This window comes from Macaca thibetana, chromosome 1 (genome assembly GCF_024542745.1).
Source record: "Macaca thibetana thibetana isolate TM-01 chromosome 1, ASM2454274v1, whole genome shotgun sequence".
NCBI classification, from domain to species: Eukaryota; Metazoa; Chordata; class Mammalia; order Primates; family Cercopithecidae; genus Macaca; species Macaca thibetana.
The window spans coordinates 52,130,794-52,153,206 of NC_065578.1; the positions used below are offsets into that span (position 1 = coordinate 52,130,794).

At 48.3% G+C, this 22,413-nt stretch overlaps 1 protein-coding gene across 3 annotated transcripts in view; it reads right to left on the bottom strand.

The window, feature by feature from the left end:
• Nucleotides 1-22,413, bottom strand: part of ECHDC2 (enoyl-CoA hydratase domain containing 2) — a 49,795-nt gene that overhangs the window by 8,671 nt on the left and 18,711 nt on the right. For 2 of the 3 annotated variants that reach the window (XM_050803284.1, XM_050803267.1), the window contains exons 2-9: nt 20,291-20,410; nt 16,886-17,114; nt 7,712-7,779; nt 7,544-7,631; nt 3,686-3,772; nt 2,358-2,450; nt 879-935; nt 493-680 (exon numbers count right to left, since the gene is read on the bottom strand). In XM_050803284.1, the coding sequence (XP_050659241.1) occupies nt 493-680; nt 879-935; nt 2,358-2,450; nt 3,686-3,772; nt 7,544-7,631; nt 7,712-7,779; nt 16,886-17,114; nt 20,291-20,410 (930 nt within the window). The remainder of the gene's footprint in view (nt 1-492; nt 681-878; nt 936-2,357; nt 2,451-3,685; nt 3,773-7,543; nt 7,632-7,711; nt 7,780-16,885; nt 17,115-20,290; nt 20,411-22,413) is intronic. The other variant, XM_050803277.1, reaches the window with a different exon arrangement.

Consider the following 22,413-nt stretch of genomic DNA (forward strand, 5'->3'; position numbering starts at 1 on the left):
GGCAGTATGGTAGGAAATATGGGTTGGAAGTTCTGTATCCATTTTAGAATCTTGCTTTTCAGTCTTTGGGGTTTAAGGCTGTGCTATACAGTATAGTAGCCACAAGCCACATGTGGCTATTAGCATTTGAAATGTGGCTAGTGTGAATGAGGAACTACACTCATTTTCTCTAATTTAAATCATTTGACTAGTGGCTCCCATACTGGATAAGCACAAGTATAGACCATTTATCTCATCTCAGAATGGTCTACTGGACAGTGTTACATTCGGAGGGCTTTCAAGCCCATTTGGTTCCATTCCTTTGGAATTCCATTTACATTACATTTTAATTCAGAATTAAAATTTGACTTGTGTTTACTGGATCGTTAAACTCTGAAGAAGGCTAATCATATGTCTCTGGGTGAATGGAAGTGCAGCCCAAGGGGCACCCTGCCCGACACTTGCCTCCCCCATGACTCCGGCCCTCCATGCGGTGCCGAGCTGTCACCACACCTGGGGCAGGATCTCCTGGGCCAGTGCTCGTGCCCGGTGGTAGGCGGCGTCACCCTCCTCGTTCTGGGCCACAGCGTGATTCACCAGCCCCAGTGCGTGGGCCTCTGTTCCACTAAGTCGTCGGCCCGTGAAGATGAGCTCCTTCGCCAGGGCCACCCCCAGACAGCGTGGCAGCCTCTGAGTCCCTCCTGCCAGGATGGAGGGGCAGGGTGTGAATCAGCATGGGAAGTGGGAATCCAGAGAAGGCCCAGGCTGGGACTCAGCCAAGACTTCTCAGAGGAGCAGAGTTCAGATAGGAGGGCAGAGCCCGGAACAGAGGGCAAAAAAGGAAAGCAGCGAAGGACCCTGATGGGGTGGATTTGGGCAGGTGCTGTAGTTCCAATTACCTGCCCCCGGGAGGAGCCCTCGCGTGGTCTCAATCAGTCCCATGATGGCCGAGGAAGCTGCTCAGATAGAACAGAGTGAGGCCTCCCTCCCCCATCCGGTCCCTCAGTGCTAATCCCTGGGACCGCACCTGCCTCTGCTCTCTACTCGCCCCTCTAGCCACTTCCCCCATGGTCTGGCCACAGCCAGGACTCTCCAGACTATGCCTTTGGAAGAGCCCTAGCCCAGAAGTCAGGAGCCCAGGCCCTTATCTCACCACACCCCTTTGGTGGAGTTGTGTCACCAGCAAGTCCCTCACCCTTCCCAAGCCTCAAAGGTGGAAGAAAGATGGCTGGCCCTCTTCTGTCTGCTTCAGAGAGCTGCTAAAGATCACGCAAGGTACGACTCTGGGAGCAGAGAGTTCCCAGGAGTGCCCCATACTGATTTGTGGATTACTATTAATAGGTTCTCTGGCTTAGCCCTGGCCTGACCTAGAGTGTCAGTGACTCCTGCTCCTGCTACGGTTGTCTCTCCCAGCTTTGTCACAGCCTGAAATTGCCCTGACTGTTCCAGTCCGTGTCCTGAGTTTTTGCTTCCTTCCTTCAAGAAACTTGCCTTGACTGACGCATGCCCCCAGGTCTGTCTCCTTTTCTGAATTCCCTCAGCATGGGCCATGTGAACGTGGGCAGAAGGGAGTGGGTTTTACATGGACTCCCTCGTAGTCTTCCCCAAACCATGTGAGTCAATCGCCTGAACATGGGCATGTGAGAAGCAGAGTTGGGGCTAGACCAGCCTGGTATTTTGGTGCCTGGACACCTGGTCAGTTCCTTCTCTTTGATCTGCATTGTGTAGACAGAAGCGACTTTCATGCCTGGAGTTACACATTTTTACATGTCTCCTGGGGTGGCAGGAGAGAGCAGGTGGGGGGAGAAGAGAGGACATTCAGACTTTGCCTAACTGCATCCAAGAAGGCTGCTCCTAATCACCAGGTCAGTCACCTGAAAAAATGATCCAGTTATCTTCTTTGTCTCCTCCCACTCTTCAAACAAAGCTCAATTGCTCAGAACAAGTAATGCAAATTTGGCTGGTGCCAGTATTCCTGCCCAGGCACCTTTGTGATGAACTCAGCCATTGACAAACTATCCCTGGGGCTCACCTGTTTCTGAAACATGGCAGATAAGTCTGACTTGGACAGAATGGGAGGATTGGACATTGCTCTTTGACCTCCTTGGCTCCTGAGAGCAATTGCTCTGAGGTTGGTCAAATATTCCCAAAATGAAGGAAACAGGTTCTGACAGGTCACAGATACTACAGCAGTTAGTGGCTGTACCAGGAGGGGAAGCAGCTTCTGCCTGAGCACCCTCTGTGCCCTGCCTTGCCTTAGTTTTGCTTTTGGTTTGAAGCCAAGAACAGTGGCTGACTGCAGAGTGCCCAGACTCACCCTGTTGCACTCACCCCCAACTCCCTAGCCCCACCCTCTGCCCCCAGTCCTGGCCCAGTACCTGCCACTCGGAGGTCACAGGCCAGGGCAAGCTCCAGGCCTCCGCCCAAGGCAAACCCATCCATAGCCGCAATGGTGGGTGCAGGGAAGGCTGCTGTGGAGAGGAAGAAGGGCTCAGCCTTCGAGGCCCTGGTGGGACCAGGACAGAGACTCAAGGCTGGGGAAGGGAAAGCTGGTTGGGACAGAGGCCTCAGTGGACCCAGGTCTGGGGACATTACATGGAGCCTCAGCCAGATTATCTTATTATTTATTTGTTTAATTTTTTTTTGGTACGGAGTCTTGCTCTGTCACCTAGGCTGGAGTGCAGTAGTGCGATCTTGGCTCACTGCAACCTCTGCCTCCCAGGTTCAAGCGATTCTCCTGCCTCAGTCTCCTGAGTAGCTGGGATTACAGAGGTGCGCCACCACACCCGGCTAATTTTGTTTGTTTGTTTTTAGTAGAGACAGGGTTTCATCATGTTGGCCAGGTTGGTCTTGAACTCCTGACCTCGTGATCCGCCAGCCTCGGCCTCCCAAAGTGCTGGGATTACAGGAGTGAGCCACTGTGTCTGGCCTCTTTTTTTTTTTTTTGAGAGGAGTCTTGCTGTTGTCGCCCAGGCTGGAGTGCAGTGGCACAATCTCAGCTCACTGCGACCTCTGCTTCCCGCAGCCAGGTTATCTTAGAAGCCAATTTTCCCTTTAGGGAAAGTTATGGAATCAGCCAGGGAACAGGAATGGGAGGATGGGCTGGATGATGCCTGTGTAGGCCTAATCTGCTGGCCTCCCTGGCACCTGCCTTTCTGTGTGCCAAGCCCTGTGCTGGGTGCTAGGAACTGGGAACACAGAATGAATCAGACATAGCCCTTGTTCCCATGGGGCTCAGTCTCATGGGGAAGACAAAGTGTATCAGGCATTAGTGACCCAGGATCATCAGTGCTCCAATAAAAGGAAGCTCGGAGGGTGGGTTGGGAAGGCTTCCTGGAGGAGGAGATACTCCTCCAGGGGCTTGAAGGGGCTTGAAGGATGAGTAAAAGTTCAAGTAACCAAGAAGGGGTATCCCAGGCAAAGGGAAGAGCAGTTGTCAAAGCCTGAAAGCATGCTTGGGGAAACTGACTTGCTTTGGAATGGCCAGGCTTGAACCCTGAGGGTAGACGCAAAAGCTGAAGAGCCAGAGCTCCTTCTCTGGGAGAATTGCCCTCTGTCATCCTCCCCCAACCCCCTGGGAGAGGCATCTGTCTTCCCACAGAACTCCCAACAGAAAGAAGACTCTCCTTAGATGCTGGTGGGGTGGCGGGGCTGTCATCGGCAGGGACCCCAAACCCCCTCCTCCACCCCACACCCAGATCCTCACCGATGTCATTCATCAGGCCCCGGAGTCGCTGGACAAACACCCCCACCTCTGCTTCACTCATCTGTTCCCGCTCCTTCAGGTCTGCACCTGCAGATGGCAAGGGGTTGGTACCAGCCCTCAGGAAAATGGCACTTTACGGAATCCCAGGCGGTTAAAGGATCCAGCAAAGAAGACCTGAGGACAGGCAGCCAGCGAGGAAGGAGAAACACCAGGAACCCGGGCAAGGAAGTCAAGGCAAAAGAGCAGCATCAAATGAGGGTGTGACAGCAGAAAGGTGAACTGGACTCCATCAAAACAGAAACCTTCTGTGCATCAGAGGACACTATCAACAGAATACAAAGACAACCCACAGAAATGGCTGGGTGCAGTGGCTCATGCTTGCAATCTTAGCACTTTGGGAGGCCAAGGCAGGTACATCACCTGAGGTCAGTAGTTCAAGACCAACATGGTGAAACCCTGTCTCCACTAAAAATACAAAAATCAGCCAGGCATGGTGGCAGACACCTATAATCCCAGCTACTCAGGTGGCAGTCAGGAGAATCACTTGAACCCAGGAGGTGAAGGCTGCAGTGAGCCAAGATCACGCCAACTGCACTCCAGCCTGGGTGACCAGAGAGACTCCGTCTCAAAAAATAAAAAAGAAAAGACAACACACAGAATGGAAGAAAATATGTGTAAATCATGTATCTGATAAAGGATTAATATCTAGGATATATAAAGAACACCTCCAACTCAACAACAAAACAATCCAATTCAAAAATGGGCAAAGGGCCAGGCACAGTGGCTCACACCTGTAATCCCAGCACTTTGGGAGGCCGAGGTCTTGAATAGATATTTCTCCAGAGGAGATATACAGATGGTCAATAAGCACTTGAAAAGTTGCTCAATATCATCGTCATTAGAAAAATGCAAACCAAAACCACAATGAGATATTACCTCACATCTATTAGAATGGCTTTCAAAACAAACAAAAAGTTGGCATGGATGTGGAGACATGGAACCCTGGTGCATTGCTGGTGGGTTCCAAAAAGTTAAACAGAATTACCACACAATTCTAGTCCTAAGTATATACCCAAAAGAGTTGAAAGCAAGGACTCAAACAGATAGTCTCTCCTTATCCGTAGGGGACTGGTTCCGGGACTCCCTCAGATACCCAAATCCACAGATGCTTAAGCCCCTTGTATAAAATATTGTAGTATTTGCAATATGACCTATGCTCATGTATCCTCCTGTATACTCTAAGCCAGGGGTGTTCAATCTTTTGGCTTTCCTAGGCCACATTGCAAGAATTGTCTTGGGCTACACATAAAATACACTAACGATAACTGATGAGCTAAAAAAAAAAAAAAACACCAAAAAAACTCATGTCTTAAGAAAGTTTACAAATTTTTTTTTTTTTTTTGAGAAGGAGTCTCGCTTTGTCGCCCAGGCTGGAGTGCAGTGGCGCGATCTCGGCTCACTGCAAGCTCCACCTCCTGGGTTCACGCCATTCTCCTGCCTCAGCCTCCCGAGTAGCTGGAATTACAGGCACGCACCACCACGCCCGGCTAATTTTTTGTATTTTTAGTAGAGATGGGGTTTCACTGTGTTAGCCAGGATGGTCTCGATCTCCTGACCTCGTGATCCGCCCGCCTCAGCCTCCCAAAGTGCTGGGAATACAGGCGTAAGCCACCGCGCCCGGCGAAAGTTTACAAATTTGTGTTGGGCCACATTAAAGGCCGTCTTGGGCCACATGTGGCCCAGAGGCCAAGGGTTGGACAAGCTTGCTCTAAATCATCTCTAATACAATGTAAATACTATGTAAACTGTTGTACTGTGTTGTTTTTATCTGTATTATTTTTTATTGTTGCATTGTTATTTTTGTTATTAACATCTTCAATCTGAGGTTGGCTGAGTCTGTGCGTGCGGAACCCGCAGATGCGGAGGGCTGACGGTACTTGTACACCAATGTTCTTGGGGACATTCTTCGTAGTGGCCAAAGGTGAAAACAACCCAAGTATCTATCAACAGATGATTGGGTAAACAAAATGTGATATATACACAATAGAATGCTACTCATTACAATAGAATGTTACTCCGTAAAAAGGAATGGAGTTCTGACATTTGCCACAACTTGGAGGAACCTTGAGGACATGTTAAGTAAAATAAGCCAGACACCAAAAAACAAATACGATATGATTCTACTGGTATGAGGTATTTAGAATAGATAAATTCATAGAGACTAAGTCCCACAGAGGTTACCTGGGCTGGAGGGGAAGGGGGAAGGAGTCACTGTCTGAACAGGCTGAGTTTGTTTGGTATGATAAAGAACTTCTGGGAGTGGATAGCAGTGACATTGCACAATATTGTGAATGTACTTAATGCCACTCTGAATTGTACACTTAAAAACAGTTAAAATGGTCAATTTTGTGTTATTTATATTTCACCACAATTTCTTACAGAAGCGGGCACAGGACGCAGCGGCATGCAAGTGGGCAAGCGCCTTGGCAGGAAGAGTGACCGTGGTGAGGTGCTCCAAGGCCAGATGCAGGGGTGAGCAGGAGTAGGGGGTAAATAGACTCTTCCAGTCCTAGGCTACAGGAAGTCAGAGCTGGGAGAGCCTTTGGAAGTCTTTGATCAGTTCCAGCCCTTCTGTGAGAGATGGGGAAACTGAGGCTCAGAGAGGGGCAGGAACTAGCCCAGGAATTCTAGAGCTAGTTGAGGCAGACCTGACCCTCATGCAGCCCCTTCCTTCTCTGTGCTTAGCTGGGAGAGTGACGAGCGAAGCTAATGGGGGAGAGCAGGTGTGACGTGACCTTCACAGAGGTCAGAGATGGAGCCAAAGGAAGAGGCCAGGGTAGGGTAAAGACCTCAGGCAGAGCAGCTGGGTCAAGCTGACTGGTCTGTGTACTTGTCAGCACAGACCCCAGGCTGGGCACCCTGCCCCTGACAGCTCAGACCTAAGGGCTGAGCCACCTCCCCTTGAAATCTCCTGAGCATCATGCTACCCCTTTCCCATCCCTCCACAGTCCCCTCCTGATCCACAGTGGCCCCTGTCGGCCCCTCCCCAGCCACCCTCCAGAGTTTGTTCTCAGCTCAGCTCTACTGGCAGCTGACTTGCTTCTTGTGGGCCTGGTGTGCATTTTTCCTCCAATCTCTAAAATGGAAGTTCATGGTGCTCGCCCAGTTGTGAGGACCAAATGACACAGGGACAGTGGAAGGCTTTGGTGACAGGGAATAAGATCCTATTGGTAGGCAAAGGGGCATAGAGTTCCATCTTGGCCACTGACCTTATGAGCATCTTTGGGCTCCATTTTCTCTCTTTTTTTTCCCCCAGGCTGGAGTGCAGTGGTGTGATCTCGGCTCACTGCAACCTCTGCCTCCCAGGTACAAGTGATTCTCCTGCCTCAGCCTCCTGAGTAGCTGGGACTACAGGTGCCTGCCACCATACCCAGCTAATTTTTGTATTTTTTAGTAGAGAAGGGGTTTCACCATGTTGGCCAGGCTGGTCTCTAACTCGGGCCTCAAGTGATCCACCCGCCTCAGCCTCCCACAGTGCTGGGATTACAGACGTGAGCCACTGCAGCCGTCTTGGACTCCATTTTCTTATTTCCCCCGTGAAGAGTCAGAACAAAGCATGGCATAGCCGAAATAACTAGGATCTAAGGGTTAGAGGGGCCAAGTTCCAACTAAAGTCTATCCTACCTCTTACTAGCTATGTGATCCTAGGCAAGGGAATTTTCCTCCCCGAGTCTGCATTCACATCTGTCAGATGGCAACAATGAGTCCCATACTGGAGCTGATCTGAGGCTTCCCCCAACCCCTGGAGGCTGGTGGGCACCGCGCGGAGCCCGGATGGGGGCAGGAGAGAGAACCTACCTGCACAGAACACACCCTTCACTCCACTTCTGAAGAGCAGGACACGCACTTGCCGGTCCTCCCGCAGCTGGGCCAGAGTTTCCAGCAGCTACAGAGGACACCCAGTTAGATCCTCCCAGCCCATCCCCAGCCCATCCCCAGCCCACCCTGGCGCCCACCCTTTCTTACCTCACTGACGAAGACGTTCCCCAAGGCATTGCGGGCACGAGGTCTGTTCATCAGAATCTCAGTGATCCCTGTAAGAAGTCAGGGCAGCCATGGGCAAGTAGCTGGCTCTGCCTAATCCTGGGCTGTGGGCTGGGGACTGGAGGCAGGAGGCCTGGGCTCTGGGCAGCCTCTGCCCTAGATGACCAGAGTGACTTGGCACAAGTCACACTCAGGCAGGCCTCAATTTTCCCAACCATAAAATGGAGGGAAAACCCCTTGCTCTTTCTGCCTCAGAGAGAAAGTGGAAGGGCTTGTAAACCGTGGAGCAAAATGGGGAGGGGAAGAATGACCACCACAGTAGCCCTCGCCTGCTTCTGCCGTTGTTAGACAGACACACACACAAGCATACCTGCACCCATGCACCTTCTTTAATTTTACAACTCCCTCCCTCCATATTAATCTTTTCTTTTTTCTTTTTTTGGGGGGAGAGTTTTTCATTTTTTCTTTTTAGACTGGGTCTCAACTCTGTCACCCAGGCTGGAGTACGGTGGTGTTAACATGGCTCACTGCAGCCTCGACCTCCTGGGCTCAAGCAATTCTCTTCCCTCAATCCCTGAAATAGCTGGGACTATAAGCATGCGCCACTACCCCTGGCTAATTTTTGTGGGGTTTTTTTTGTAGAGACGAGGTTTCACCATCTCGCCCAGCCTGGTTTCAAACTCTTGAGCTCAAGTAATCTGCCTGCCTCGGCCTCCCAAAGTGCTGGGATTACAGGTGTGAGCTACCACGCGGCCTTAATCTTTTCTTCACAGCAGACTTCTTCCTCTAGATTATGAGGAGTTATAAGGCCAATACTCTTAAAACCACCACCCAAATCAAGAAACAGAACTGTGCCAGCCACCTCAGGAACCTCACCACACACCCTGATTTAATCATAGCTCCCTCCTTCCCCCTGAATAAGTAACTCTTTGACTTACAGTAATCACCTCTGTATATTTCTTTATAATTTTTTTTTTTGAGACAGAGTTTCGCTCTTGTTGCCCTGGCTCACCACAACCTCCGCCTCCTGGGTTCAAGTGATTCTCCTGCCTCAGCCTCCCGAGTAGCTGGGATTACAGGCATGTGCCACCACGCCCGACTAATTTTGTATTTTTAGTAGAGACGGGGTTTCTCCATGTTGGTCAGGCTGGTCTCGAACTCCTGACCTCAGGTGATTGACCCACCTCGGTCTCCCAAAGTGGTGGGATTACAGGCGTGAGCCACCAGGCTTGGCCATTTCTTTATAATTTTATCACCCAGGTGTACATCCTTAGGTATCATAGTTTAGATTTGCTAATTTCTAAAATTGCCATGTGTCTTTTAAGTCCTGTTACAATCCTGACGTGCTCCCCACGACCCTGTCTTTCCCTCAGAGATTATCTGTGGAGGAGCCTGGTGCATTTCACCTATAGGGTTTCTCAAAGCCTGGGTTTTGCTAACCGCACAGTCATGGGGACAGATCAATGTGATCCTCTGTCATAAGAAGTTAGCAACTAAATACAGAGGCTTGGTGTTCTGTCCTGTTTGACAAGACAGTAACTCTGGCCCCACCTGTGTAATGTACTTTCACCAGCAACAGCCAAGCTTCTTGGTAGTTTTCTATACTCATTTAGTCACTTTCTTACCTTCCATTCACTCAAACCTTCTCCAACCTAGGTTCCAGCACCATCACTCAGCAGACATTATTCTCATTAAAGTGATGAATATAGCCACATCACTAACCAAGGGACACGTTTCTCTCCTCGCCTCAACCTCGCGGTGGCAAAAACCTCTGCTGACAGTAACACACTCCGCTTGATCATTTTCTGCTTTGGCTTCTTAGAATAATATTTATTTATAAATAGATTATTTTCTTAGAGCAGTTTTAGGGTCACAGCAAAATGGAGTGGAAAATACAGTTCAATACAGTGCACATATATACTCCCTGTCCCTACACAGGCACAGCCCCTTCCGCAATCCCCATCTCCGACCAGAGGCACATGTGTTGCAACTGACGAACCTACATGGATGCACTGTCACCACCTGGGGGCCCTAGTGTACACTGGGGTTCACTCTTGGCGGTGTACGCTCTGTGGGTTTGGACAGATGCATAATGACACATACCCGCCTTGGCTTTGGCAGGCCCCCATTTTCCTTCCTTCTACCTTTCAGGTGATGCCTCTGCACTCCTTCACTGCTTGTCTTCTGCCCAATTATTTTAATTGCCTAAGTTCCTTAAGGCCAATCAGATTCTCTTCATTCGCTCATTTGTACATTTATATATTTGCCATGTGCTGGCCTCTACTGGACACCATGATTCCAGAGACCAGGACAGACTCAGGGCCTGTCCTCATGGAACCTACAGCCTGGGGGGGAGACAGACATTAAACAATTACTATTTGTGAGGAGAACTTGGAGAAAAAGGACAAACAAGTAAGGGGCATCCAGTGGGCAGAGGGGAGCCCTAGTATAGAAGGTCAGCAATGAGTTCTCAGAGGACAAAATGGCCTTTAAGCTGAGAGCTGACAGGAGAGTAGGAACTGGCCAGGCAAAAGATGTAAGAATGCATGTGTGCATGTAAGTGTGCATGCACGGGTGCATATGTGAGTGTGTGCACGAGTGCCTGTGTGTGTGCATGCATATTGGCAAGGTGCAGGGAAGGGGGCAGTCCAGGAGAGGAGCCTGTTGCAGGCAGAGGGAGCGGCAGAGAAGAGGGCCCAGGTGTGGGACTGCAGGGTGCCTTCCAGAACTGGAGGAGTTCAGGCGGAGGGAGAGCAGGATAAGCTGAGGCAGGAGAGGCAGGAGGGACCTCCCTTCCACAGCTCACACACGCCTGCCTCCTGTACATCCAGGGCTCCCATGTGTGCCCAGGAGCCCAGAGCTCTCCTCTGCACCCTAGGCCTGAATAGCCAAATGCCTACTTGATATCTCAACTGATATGTCCTGCTCCATTGGTGAGCCAATGACCTTGCTATCAACCCAGAAGTTGATCCTGTCACCTTGCTCTTCCCTCACCTACAAAATGCACTGTCACTGAGGCCTGCTAATCCAACCTCTTGAAGAGATCTCAGGCCTCTTGGCTCACACCGCTTCTCACAGCCATTAACCTGGCACAGGCTCTTTCCTGCATCCCTCGGATCACCCACCTGACCCTCGAGTCCTCAGTCTTGCTGCCTCCCAAGACACACATTCGTTCCCACACTTGGGTCACAGTCATCTTTCTTACCCCAATCTGACCACGTCCCTCCCCTTTCCCCTTCTTTTCCTCAAAATAAAGTTCAACTTCTTAATATCGACCACAAGGCCCCCACAGTCTGGCTCTTGCACCCACTCTGGCCCCAATCCTTTGGCCTTCAAAGACCCCTTATTATTATCTCCCAGGGTCCTCGGCTTTGTCTGTGAACAAGCAGTGTTTATGAAGTAGGCATTCTCAGTGGAAGCTGATCGGAGACACAGAAGGGCCAGTGAAAGCTTCAGGGCTGTCGAGGGACAGGGTTTTCAGCCAGGAATTACAGAACTATGGCTAGGGGCAGAACTGTAACATTCAGGCAAACTGGACTTCCTTAGCCTCCCCAGAAACCTGCAAAGAGCTCTTAGAGCCCAGCAGGTCTGGAGGCTCCAGAGAGGTGTGCAGATGGCCATCCGGTCACTTCCAGCTCCAGGGCTCCAGGACAGAAAATGGGGCAACTCTGGAGAAGAGACTGCAGTGGATACAGAGATGCCAGATCTGGAGGAGTCAAGGACCCTGACCCCCACAAACTTCAGAACAGTCTAGATCCAAGATCCCCAGAGTGGCCCTCGTGTTTACATCCTGAATAATCCCCTCCCTTGCATGTGGGTGGGACCTGTGAATTGCTTCTAAGCAATAGTGTACAGCAAAGGTTATACAAGGTCACTCCCGAGATTAGGTTAAGTTATCTGGCAAAGGTGAGGTGACTTCGGTAATTTGGTTATAGTATATAAAAGGCTCTGTCTTATTAGAGAAACTCATGGGCCTAAGGAGCGCGTCAAGTAGCAAAGGACTGCGGGCAACCTCTAGGAGCTGAGGGTGGCCCCCAGCCAACAATCAGCAAGAAAATAGGACTTCAGTCCAACAACCCCAGGAGGTGAATGCAGGTCTCAGCAACCTGAGGACCTTGGAAGCAGATCTTTCCCATCAAGCGTGGCCAACTCCCGACTGCAGCCCCGCCTGGCAAGACCTGAAGCAGAGAACTCTGCTAAGTTGTGCCTGGACTTCTGACATACAGAAACTACAAAATGCTAAGTGTGTGTGTGACTTTGAGCAACAAAGTTTGTGATCATTTGTTAGGTAGTAATAGAAAGCTGATAAAGGCATGGTGTCCAGGGACTGGCAGACCCTCCTCTCTCTGCTTTCCTGTTCTTTCCTTCCATTCTCTCTGGCTGACTCTTATCTTTCAGCTTCATCTCCTGTCTCCACCTACATCTCCCTCTCGCAATACTGACTGCCAAATCTTACAGCCCTCAGCTCAAGCCACAAGTCAGCCACACCCCCGCCCCATGGCCTTGGGCAAACCACTTCACCCTTCTGGACTTCAATTTCCTGATCTGTAAGAAATAATAAAAAGGTTATTGTTAGGATTAAAAGAGATAGTGCACATAAGTATCTTGCCAGAGTTTGTGTAAAACGCCCAGATACTAGGGCAAGTCTCGGACCTAATACAGTGTCTGAACTTTAAGCTGGGAGCCCCCCAGGAGCCAGGCAGGGTGTCTTTGGCTGCCAACATTCAATTGTGCAACATTCAATTTGCACTACCACATGCCAGGTCCTGGAGAAATAGAGAGGAATCAGCCAAGGTCCTGTGTTCTTAGCCTAGCCCCGATGCTGGGAACATTGCCCTTCTAGCCCCAGTAGCGGGGATGGGGCTATGCTGCACCCTTCCCACTCTTACTGAACCTACCATAACACTGAGCAGCTGACCTAGGATCACTTCTGTCCAGATGGCTTGGGTCACAGGCTAGGTGGTGTGGGTAGGAGTCAACAGAAACCACTGGAAGGGTTGGGCGTGGTGGCTCACACCTGTAATCCCAACACTTTGGGAGGCTGAGGAGGGTGGATCACCTGAGGTCAGGAGTTTAAGACCAGTCTGACAAACATGGTGAAACCCCATCTTTGCTAAAAAGACAAAAATTAGCCAGGCATGGTGGCACATCCCTATAATCCTAGGTACTTGGGAGGCTGGGGCACGAGAATCGCTTGAACCCAGGAGGCGGAGGCTGCAGTGGGCCGAGATCACGCTACCGCACTCCAGCCTGGGCAACAGAACAAGACCATCTCAAAGAAAAAAAAAAAAAGGAAACCACTGGAGGGTAGTATGGAGAACAACTGGTTTAACAACCAACCCTTTACTATACAGAAGGGGAAACTGACGTCCGGAAGCAAAGAGGATTTGCTCAAATAACAGCTGGACCCAGCTGGCAATCCTCACTCTCAAAGAGCCAACAGCCTAGGAGGGAGACAAGTTCAGAAACACAAAGCATAAAAGGACAGTGTCAGGGAGAGGGCAGCAGAGCAGGGAGTTCCAAAAAGATTTCCACAGGCAGAAAAGAAGGGAGAGGAGCCAAGTCAGGGCACAGCTAGAGCAAAACACAGAGGTAACGCACCTTCAAATGAGCCCATGGGTAGAGGAGGGAGGATGGAAAGGTCAGCTTGTGGTGGAGAAACCTTGAGTGCCCAGCCAAGGAGTTGAAGGAGAGCCATTAATTACAGTCATGCACAGCATATTTTAGTTGGTCAGCTACAGACCACGTATAAGACATATAAGTCCCATCAGATTATAATGGAGCTGAAAAATTCCTATTGCCTGGTGCCACTGTAGCATCATAGCGCAATGCAACACGCAAATGCTGGTGGTGAGGCTGATGTAAACTAGCCTGCGTTACCAGTTGTACAAAAGCACAGCACATACAATTAGGCCCAGAACATAATACTTGATAATAATAATAAATGACTATGTTTTGGGTTTATATAGTTACAATATTATTGTTTACCATTATTTTAGAGTGTACTCCTACTTTTTAATTTTTTTGAGACAGGGTCTTACTCTATTGCCCAGGCTGGAGTGCAGTAACATGATCATGGCTCACTCATGGGTCACTTTGGGCTCACTTGCAAATATCAGGAATCCTTGATATCGGACAGCCTTGACCTCCCCAGCTCAAGCCATCCTCCCACCTCAGCCTCCTGAGTAGCGGGGCTACAGGTATGCACAACCATGCCTGGATAATTTTTGTATTTTTTGTAGAGAAGGGGTTTCACCATGTTTCCCAGGCTGGTCTCAAACTCCTGGGCTCAAGCAATCTGCCCGCCTTACTTACCCTCTCAAAGTGCTGGGATTACAAGAGTGAGCCAAGTGAGCCACTGTACCAGGCCTGGCTGAGTGTACTCCTACTTATTAAAAAAAAAAAAAAAAAAAGTTCAGTGTAACACAGCCTCAGGCAGGTCCTTCAGTAGGTGTTCCTGATTATTATCATAGGAGATGACAGCTCCATGCATGTTATTGCCCCTGAAGACCTTCCAGTGGGACAAGATGTGGAGGCGGAAGACAGTGATAGGCCTAGGCTTGTGTGTGTGCTTATGTTTTTGTTTTTAACAAAAAAAAGTTTAAGAATTAAAACTTTAAAAAGCTTATAAAATAAGGATCTAAAGAAAGAAAAATTTTTTTTGTACAGCTGTACAATGTGTGTTTTAAGCAAAATGTTACTACAAAAGAGTCAAAAAGTTGAAAAAAATTAAGTTTATAAAGTAAAAACAGAGTAAGCTAAGGTTAATTTATTATTGAAGAAAGAAACATTTGTAAAGTAAATTTACTGTAGCCTAGGTGTACAGTGTTATAGAGTTTACAGTAGTGTACAGTAATGTCCTAGGCCAGGTGTCCCCAACCCCCAGGGCTGTGGACCCATCCCAGTCTGTGGCCTGCTAGGAACTGGGCCACACAACAGGAGGTGAGCAGCTTCATCTGTGTTTACAGCAGCTCCCCATGGCTTGAATTACCGCCTGAGTTCCACCTCCTATCAGATCAGTGGTGGCATCAGAGTCTCATAGGAGTATGAACCCTATTGTGAACTGCGCATGTGAGGTATCTAGGTTGTTGCATGCTCCTTATGAGAATCTAATGCCTGATGATCTGAGGTGGAACAGTTTCATCCCCAAACCATCTGTCCCCCTGCAAGTCCGTGTGTTTTCCATGAAAACAGTCCCTGGTGCCAAACCAGTCCCTGCTGTCCTAGGCCTTCACATTCACTCACCGACTCACCCAGGGCAGCTTCTAGTCCTGCAAGTTCCATTATGGTAACTGCCCAATACAGGTGTACTATTTAAATAATCTTTTCGACTGTATTTTTACTGTGCCTTTTCTATGTTCAGATAAATAAATACTTACCATTGTGTTACAGCTGCCTACAGTATTCAGCCCAGTCCCATGCTGTCCAGGTTTGTATTCTAGGAGCAACAGGCTATATGCCACGTAGCCTCGGTGTGCAGTAGGCTATCCCATCTAGGATTGTGTAGGTACACTCTGTGATGCTCCCACAATGACCACATCACCTAATGATGCATTTCTCAGAATGGAGCCCCGTTGTTAAGCAATACATGACTGTATGAGAAATAAAGCCGCTAAGAACAGTGAAGAGTGGTTCACCACCCAACCTCAAGTTCAAGGGCAGCAGGTAAAATGTAACAGTACTCTGGTGCCATCAGCCCCAGTGGAAGGCAGAACCCGCAGCTTCTAATGTGAACATCAAATGACCCCAACTCATTCCCTGGGAGGGCTCGGTGTGTGATCTCGTCCCCATGCCTCCTCCGCACTGTCATCTTGGTTTCCGTCTCTCCTTCTCTCACTGACTTTTCCTGCCCTTCGTGCTCTCTGGCAGGGGCAGAGGCTTAATCTGCTGATCCCTGTCATTCTGTTTTGGATAAAATGATTCCCGACATTTGCAAGTGAGCCTAAAGGTCTTTAACCCATGATACTTTTGTATTTACAGATGTACAAGTCTGTATTTTGAGTCACCGAATTACTAGAAGAGCCAGTGATTACCTAATGGTTGAGAACACAGGCTTTGAAATCAGACCTGATTCAAATAACTTAACCTTCTGTGTCTCAGTTTTTAAATCTGTAAGTGGGGAGAATAATCTTGACTAATCTTGACTGTTTTAAGAGCTGTTGCCAGTTGGGTAGTGAACTAAGCATGAGATTGGGGGTATAAGGTTCAGCAATCCCCCCTGGTCAAGGAAATTCTCATCAAGTGGGACACTAGGTGGCCTGTCCGTTTCCACTGAAGGTAGTAGATGCACACTTGGGAACAGTGGGCAACAGCAGGGGGCAAGGAACTGGATTTTATGGCAAAGCCCCCCTTCAAACTTGGTGTTAAGCCAGTAAAAAGGAAGCAATATAACGAAACGTACAGTACAATGCCATCTGTGTATCAAACGCAGGGAACAGGGGATGAGATCGGGGGAGGAGACCCAAGACAGGAGAAGCAAATGAGGAGCGTTTTCAGCATCACTGAATGCTCCACAAGTCCAAACAACAAAAACGCAACAGGCGATCGGAGGCGTTTTCTGCCAGTGACCCGCGAACTTTGACCGCCCCCTCCCCATACTACTCTGGATCTTGGCCAAAAGACGGAGAAGCAGCAAACTTTTCCCTGGAGCCAGATGACGCAAAAGTTCGCTAGCGGCCCAGGGCAGGGGCGCAGCTGGAGAAGCACCCTCCTCACTCCGCCCCGCTGCCGCACTGGGCTCCCAGCTGTCGCCGCAAGCCTCCCGGGATTGGCTCCGCTGCTTCCACCCCCGAACCGGGCCAGGACCCTTGGCGGGGGAGGGGGACGCGCACTTGACAGCTCCTGGCCTGGGGGCCGCTGGGCCCAGTCCTATCTGTGCGGACCCCGCTCCCCTTCCACGCAGTCGGAAGACCCCAAAGGACCTTTGAGGAGACCAAGGTTGCCAGAGGCCTCCTGCCCCCAGCTACAGTCCGGAGCCCCTAAGGCGGCCGCCCACCTCTCGGGCCTGGAGCGGCTTGGGGCGCCTAGAACTGGGATGGAGGGACTGGAGATCGAATCCTTCAACGCACTGAGCAGCCCGCCTGCCCGCCCCCGGCTGCCTCTGGGCCGGCCTCGTTCCAGTCGCGTCATGGGCGCGCCCCGGGACGGCGCATTTACCTTGGTCCGGACCCGCCAGGGCGCGCACTTGGATCTCGGAGCCCCCGGCCGCACCATCGGAAGCGCAGCCGCGGGCCCGAAGGGGCCTCCAGGGGCGCAGGAGGCACAGGACGCGCAGCATCGGGGCGCAGGCTGGGAAAGAAGGCGCTTCTTGGGTCCTGCACCGTCTCGGCTCCCACTGAGAGCTCGAAGTTCCGGCGACGGGCGAAGCCTTCGTCAATTGCTCCACCTATGGGCCAAGGGGCTGTTGCCTCCGTCCGCACCTCTTGGGGACAGGGAGACTTGAGCAGAGGAGGTGGGGGGAAGCCCAGCTCCTCCATGTGATTTGGGGTAACCCTGTCAATCTCCCAGCGTCAGTGTTTTAATCTTGTAAAATGGGGATAATAGTGACTACCCCGTGGTGGTGTGAAGATTAAATGGGGTGTGAACCTTGCTTGCACATGTGCTCAATTTCATTTTTTAAATGAAATGACATTTAATGAGTCCCTTGAGCGTGTCTGCACTCGCGAACTTCACTGCCTCACCTCCCGTTTGCGCCTCATTTTGTTTTTGTTTTTGAGACGGAGTCTCACTGTGTCGGCCAGGCTGGAGTGCAGTGGCTTGATCTTGGCTCACTGCAACCTCCGCCTCCAGGTTCAAGCGATTCTCCTGCCTCAGCCTCCCGAGGAGCTGGGATTACAAGCGCGCGCCACCAGGCCCAGCTAATTTTTTTTGTATTTTTAGTAGAGGCAGGGTTTCACCATGTTGGCCAGGCTGGTCTCAAACTCCTGACCCCAAATGATCTGCCCTTCTCGGCCTCCCAAAGTGCTGGGATTACAGGGATGAGCCACTGTGCCAGGCCTGTTGCCTCAAATTTAATGGAAGTAAATTTAACTTGAGTCCCAATTTAGTGCTCAATAAGTTGGCTCACAAAAATATTTGTGAATGTGAATCTCTGGCTTCTAACCCCATTGTCCACCCAAACTGCCTTTGCAGAGGTCAGCAGTAGCCTTGTTTAGTTCATTCAGGGTAGATCAATAAAAGTATTCAGTGCATACTCTGTGTTCCCCAATCTCCTACTTGGGAGACATGTCAAAGATCCCAAACCCACTAACAATCCTGGCCTGTTGGTTAAAAACATCAAATGGTGAAAGCATTAAGGTTCATTTTATTCAATCTTACTAAAGATTGTAAACCAGGAGGAGTCTTGTAGAGAGTTTCGATCAGACTGCTCCAAAGCCGTGTTTTAGCCCACAGCTTATATACAGGTTATGGAGGTTTTTCATGTACTCAGAAATTGCATCAAATGTACTCAGAAGTTACATTAGAGAAAAATCTTTTCAAAGTTTTGGTCTGAGAGTACAGCTGATAATAGAGTACAGAGGAATAATCATTAATCTTGTCAAATGTTATTTTATGTACAGGAAAAGGCAAGGGTTAGGATCATTGAATTTATCTTTTCTTGCTGTTTTGTTTTGTTTTAAGAGACAGGGTCTCACTCTGTCACCCAGGCTAGTGGGTAGATAGGATAGCACAGTCGCACTATCATGGCTCATTGCAGCCTTGACTCCCTGGGCTCAAGCAATCCTTCTGCCTCAGTCTCCCAAAGTGCTGGGATTATAGTTGTGAACCACTGCACCCAGCCCTATTATTTAATTTAGCATAACCTTATGATTTCAAATTACATGAAAGTTTATATATAGACATTTGTGGTGCTCTGTTTACTTTTACTTAATTTTAAAAATTTACCTAGATTATTTATAACAACTGAGATATTAGGCAAAACTAGTCATCATTTCAAGTTGTTTTCTGGTTAACCACTTTTATAGCCTGTTAATATCAGGTTTTTACTTAAGTAAGAATCTTAAAGTTGAATACTTGGGTATTTTGCCAATAACTCAGAAGATTCAGCTGTTTTCATTAAACTAACAATATTAAATTAGACTTGATTATAAAAAAATCACACAAACAAAAATTATTATATTTTGGGCTGGATTTATAGTTTTATAAACTTTGTGCCAAACTCTGACACCTTAAAATATCTAGCAAAGGCAAATATAAAACCGTTAAACCACTATACCCAGGCAAAAATGTATGCTGACAATTCTGAAGACATTTCAATTCTGAAACGTCTTCATTTTATTTTATCAACAATTTAAAATCCAGCTTATTTATTAAAGATTTACTTAAGTAACAAGAGCGTGGAAAATATTTGGATTTACTAATTTAGGAACACTTATTTATTTGCAAGTCAATTTGGTGGTACCAAGTAGACAAAATAGATACTGATATGTACATATATGTAAACACATCTAGATACATACACACATACAAATAAAGAGCTTATATCTTTCACTTAAGAATTTTAGTCATGAGATAGTGATACAAACTCACTGGTTTATAAAAGACAGTTGGATCCAAATTGTTTTTTTAAATAAAATTGGGACTTGATTTATGGCTAAACTTTATTTGCTCCAATAGGTCATCTAATGAGGGACCAAAATTTTGAAAGCTATAAGGTCTTTATTTGTATGTATCTAGATTTGTTTACATATATGAACATATCAGAATCTATTGTGTCTTCTTGGTACCACCAAATTAATTGACTTAAAAATAAATGAGTGTTTGTGAATTAGTAAGCCCACATATTTTCACTGGAGTTTGATTTTAAAAACCTCTTTTGCCCCTTCTTTTCCCTTCAGTTTCAAATGAGTTTATGGTTAAATTTTGAGTGTTTACATTTTAACTAGAACCAGCTTAATTGCATAAGAAAAACAAAATCTCCATGTAGCCTGGGATTAGTAATACCATAAACAGTGAGTTTTATCTCAACATCAGTAGAAAAGTCAACAGATTAAAAGTAGTCAGGGAAAAATACAGTGAGATAGAGAACTTAGAAGACTCCACATTTTAACTCTGTAGTTGCAGGTTGCTGATTTGAACTCTGAATTTTCCTTGATGTAAGTCGCCCATCAGTTTAAAAATGTACACAAGAATGGGCCATAATATGCAGCCAGCTGGAGTTCCAGAAAATATCTTGGCATGTCTTTGAACTTTCCTGGGCTAATTTAATCCAAAGCCTTAAGTAAAGTAGGAATTTCTCCAGAGTTTGTTTGTTTAACATGAAAGCCACCAGAGCATCAGAAGGTGGCTGATTAGAGACCGTTCCCTTAGAACATGGATTACCCACTGCACTGACCCAATGAAGGCATCCCTTCCAGTGCCCTTAAATGTGAACATGCTTACAAAATCAGAAACATGAGCATACCCCACAAAGCATGAGCACACCCTGCAAAAATGTGAGTGTACCTCACAAAGTGTGAGCATTTCCTGCAGGGCCCTAGATAGGGTCAGGCTCTCTGAAGAAAACAAAGTCTCCAAGACTTTCACCTAAAAATCAGAGGTCTTGGATCAGAGAGGGCTTACCTGATTTCTCCCCAGTGTACATGGGATGACAACTGAGCTCAAGGGGCTTTTGCAGGTGCTGATGCATTCGTCCAGATGATGCTTGGAAGGAGCTAGGGGCCACTTTGTATCCCATCTTCCCTGCCAAGAAATGTTAACAAAAGATCTGTGGAGGAAAAAGAGAGAAAGCTTCATTTTCTTTCTTTCTTTTCTTTTTTTTTTTTTTTTTTTTTTTTTTGAGATGGATTCTCACTCTGTCATCCGGACTGGAGTTCAGTGGCACAATCTTGGCTCACTGCAACCTCCACCTCCCAGGTTCAAGTGATTCTCCTGCCTCTGCCTCCCAAATAGCTGGGACTACAGGCGTGCGTCACCACGCCCAGCAAATTTTTGTATTTTTAGTAGAGGCGGGGTTTCACCATGTTGGCCAGGATGGTCTCGATCTCTTGACCTTGTGATCCACCTGCCTTGGCCTCCCAAAGTGCTGGGATTACAGGCATGAGCCACTGCGCCCAGCATTTTTTTTTTTTTTTTTTTTTTTTTTTGAGACAGTCTCGTTTTGTTGCCCAGGCTGGAGTGCAGTGGCACAATCTTGGCTTGCTGCACCTTCCGTCTCCTGGTTTCAAGTGATTCTCCTGCCTCAGCCTCCTGAGTAGCTAGGAATACAGGCATACACCACCATGCCTGGCTAAGTTTTGTATTTTTAGTAGAGACGGGGTTTCACCATGTTGGCCACGCTGGTCTTAAACTCTTGACCTGAGGTGATCTGCTGACCTTGGCCTTCCAAAGTGCTGGAATTACAGGTGTGAGCCACTGCACCCGGACTATTTTCTTAAAAAACAAAAACAATCTGCAGATTGGGGAGACACAGCCTCTGGTGTAAATTGCACCACATTCTGGAGAAGAGGGGAACTGGCCTAAACAGGAAAAGTTTCCTCTGTAGCTCTCAAATAGGTCTACGTATGCAAATAAAGGATTTAAATTTCAGTCCCCATTGGCTGAAAATAACTGAGTCCTGATTGGGTAGTTTCTTTGTTTCCTTCTTCTACTTTCCTTTTAGGCTCCAGGGGTACATGAGCAGTTTGTTGTTGTTACATGGGTAAACTGTGTGTTGCTGAGGCTTGGTATACCAAGATCCCATCACCCAGGTAGTAAGCATAGTACCTTTATAGGTAGCCTTCCAACCTACGCTCCCTTCCCATCTTCCCCACTCAAGCAGTCCCCAGTGTCTATTGTTCCCACCTTTGTGTCCATGTGTATTTAATGTTTAGCTCCCACTTATAAATGAGAGCATGCGGTATTTGGTTCTGTTTCTGAGCTAGTTTGCTCACAATAATGGCCTCCAGCTGCATCCATATTACTGCAAAAGACATTGAGTTCATTCTTTTTTATAGCGGCATAGTGTTCCATCGTGTATATATGTATCACATTTTCTTTTTTTTTTTTTTTTTTTTTTTTTTTTTGAGACGGAGTCTCGCTTTGTCGCCCAGGCTGGAGTGCAGTGGCCGGATCTCAGCTCACTGCAAGCTCCGCCTCCCGGGTTTACGCCATTCTCCTGCCTCAGCCTCCCGAGTAGCTGGGACTACAGGCGCCCACCACCTCGCCCGGCTAGTTTTTTGTATTTTTAGTAGAGACGGGGTTTCACCATATTAGCCAGGATGGTCTCGATCTCCTGACCTCGTGATCCGCCCGTCTCGGACTCCCAAAGTGCTGGGATTACAGGCTTGAGCCACCGCGCCCGGCCACATTTTCTTTATATAGTCCACCATTTTTTTTTTTTTGAGAAGGAGTCTGGCTCTGTGGCCCAGGCTGGAGTGCAGTGGCCGGATCTCAGCTCACTGCAAGCTCCGCCTTCCGGGTTTACGCCATTCTCCTGCCTCAGCCTCCCGAGTAGCTGGGAACACAGACGCCCGCCACCTCGCCCGGCTAGTTTTTTGTATTTTTTAGTAGAGACGGGGTTTCACCGTGTTAGCCAGGATGGTCTCGATCTCCTGACCTCGTGATCCGCCCGTCTCGGCCTCCCAAAGTGCTGGGATTACAGGCTTCAGCCACCGTGCCCGGCCTATAGTCCACCATTGATGGGCATCTTGGTTGATTCCATGTTTTACTATTGTGACTAGTATGGCAATGAACACATGAATGCA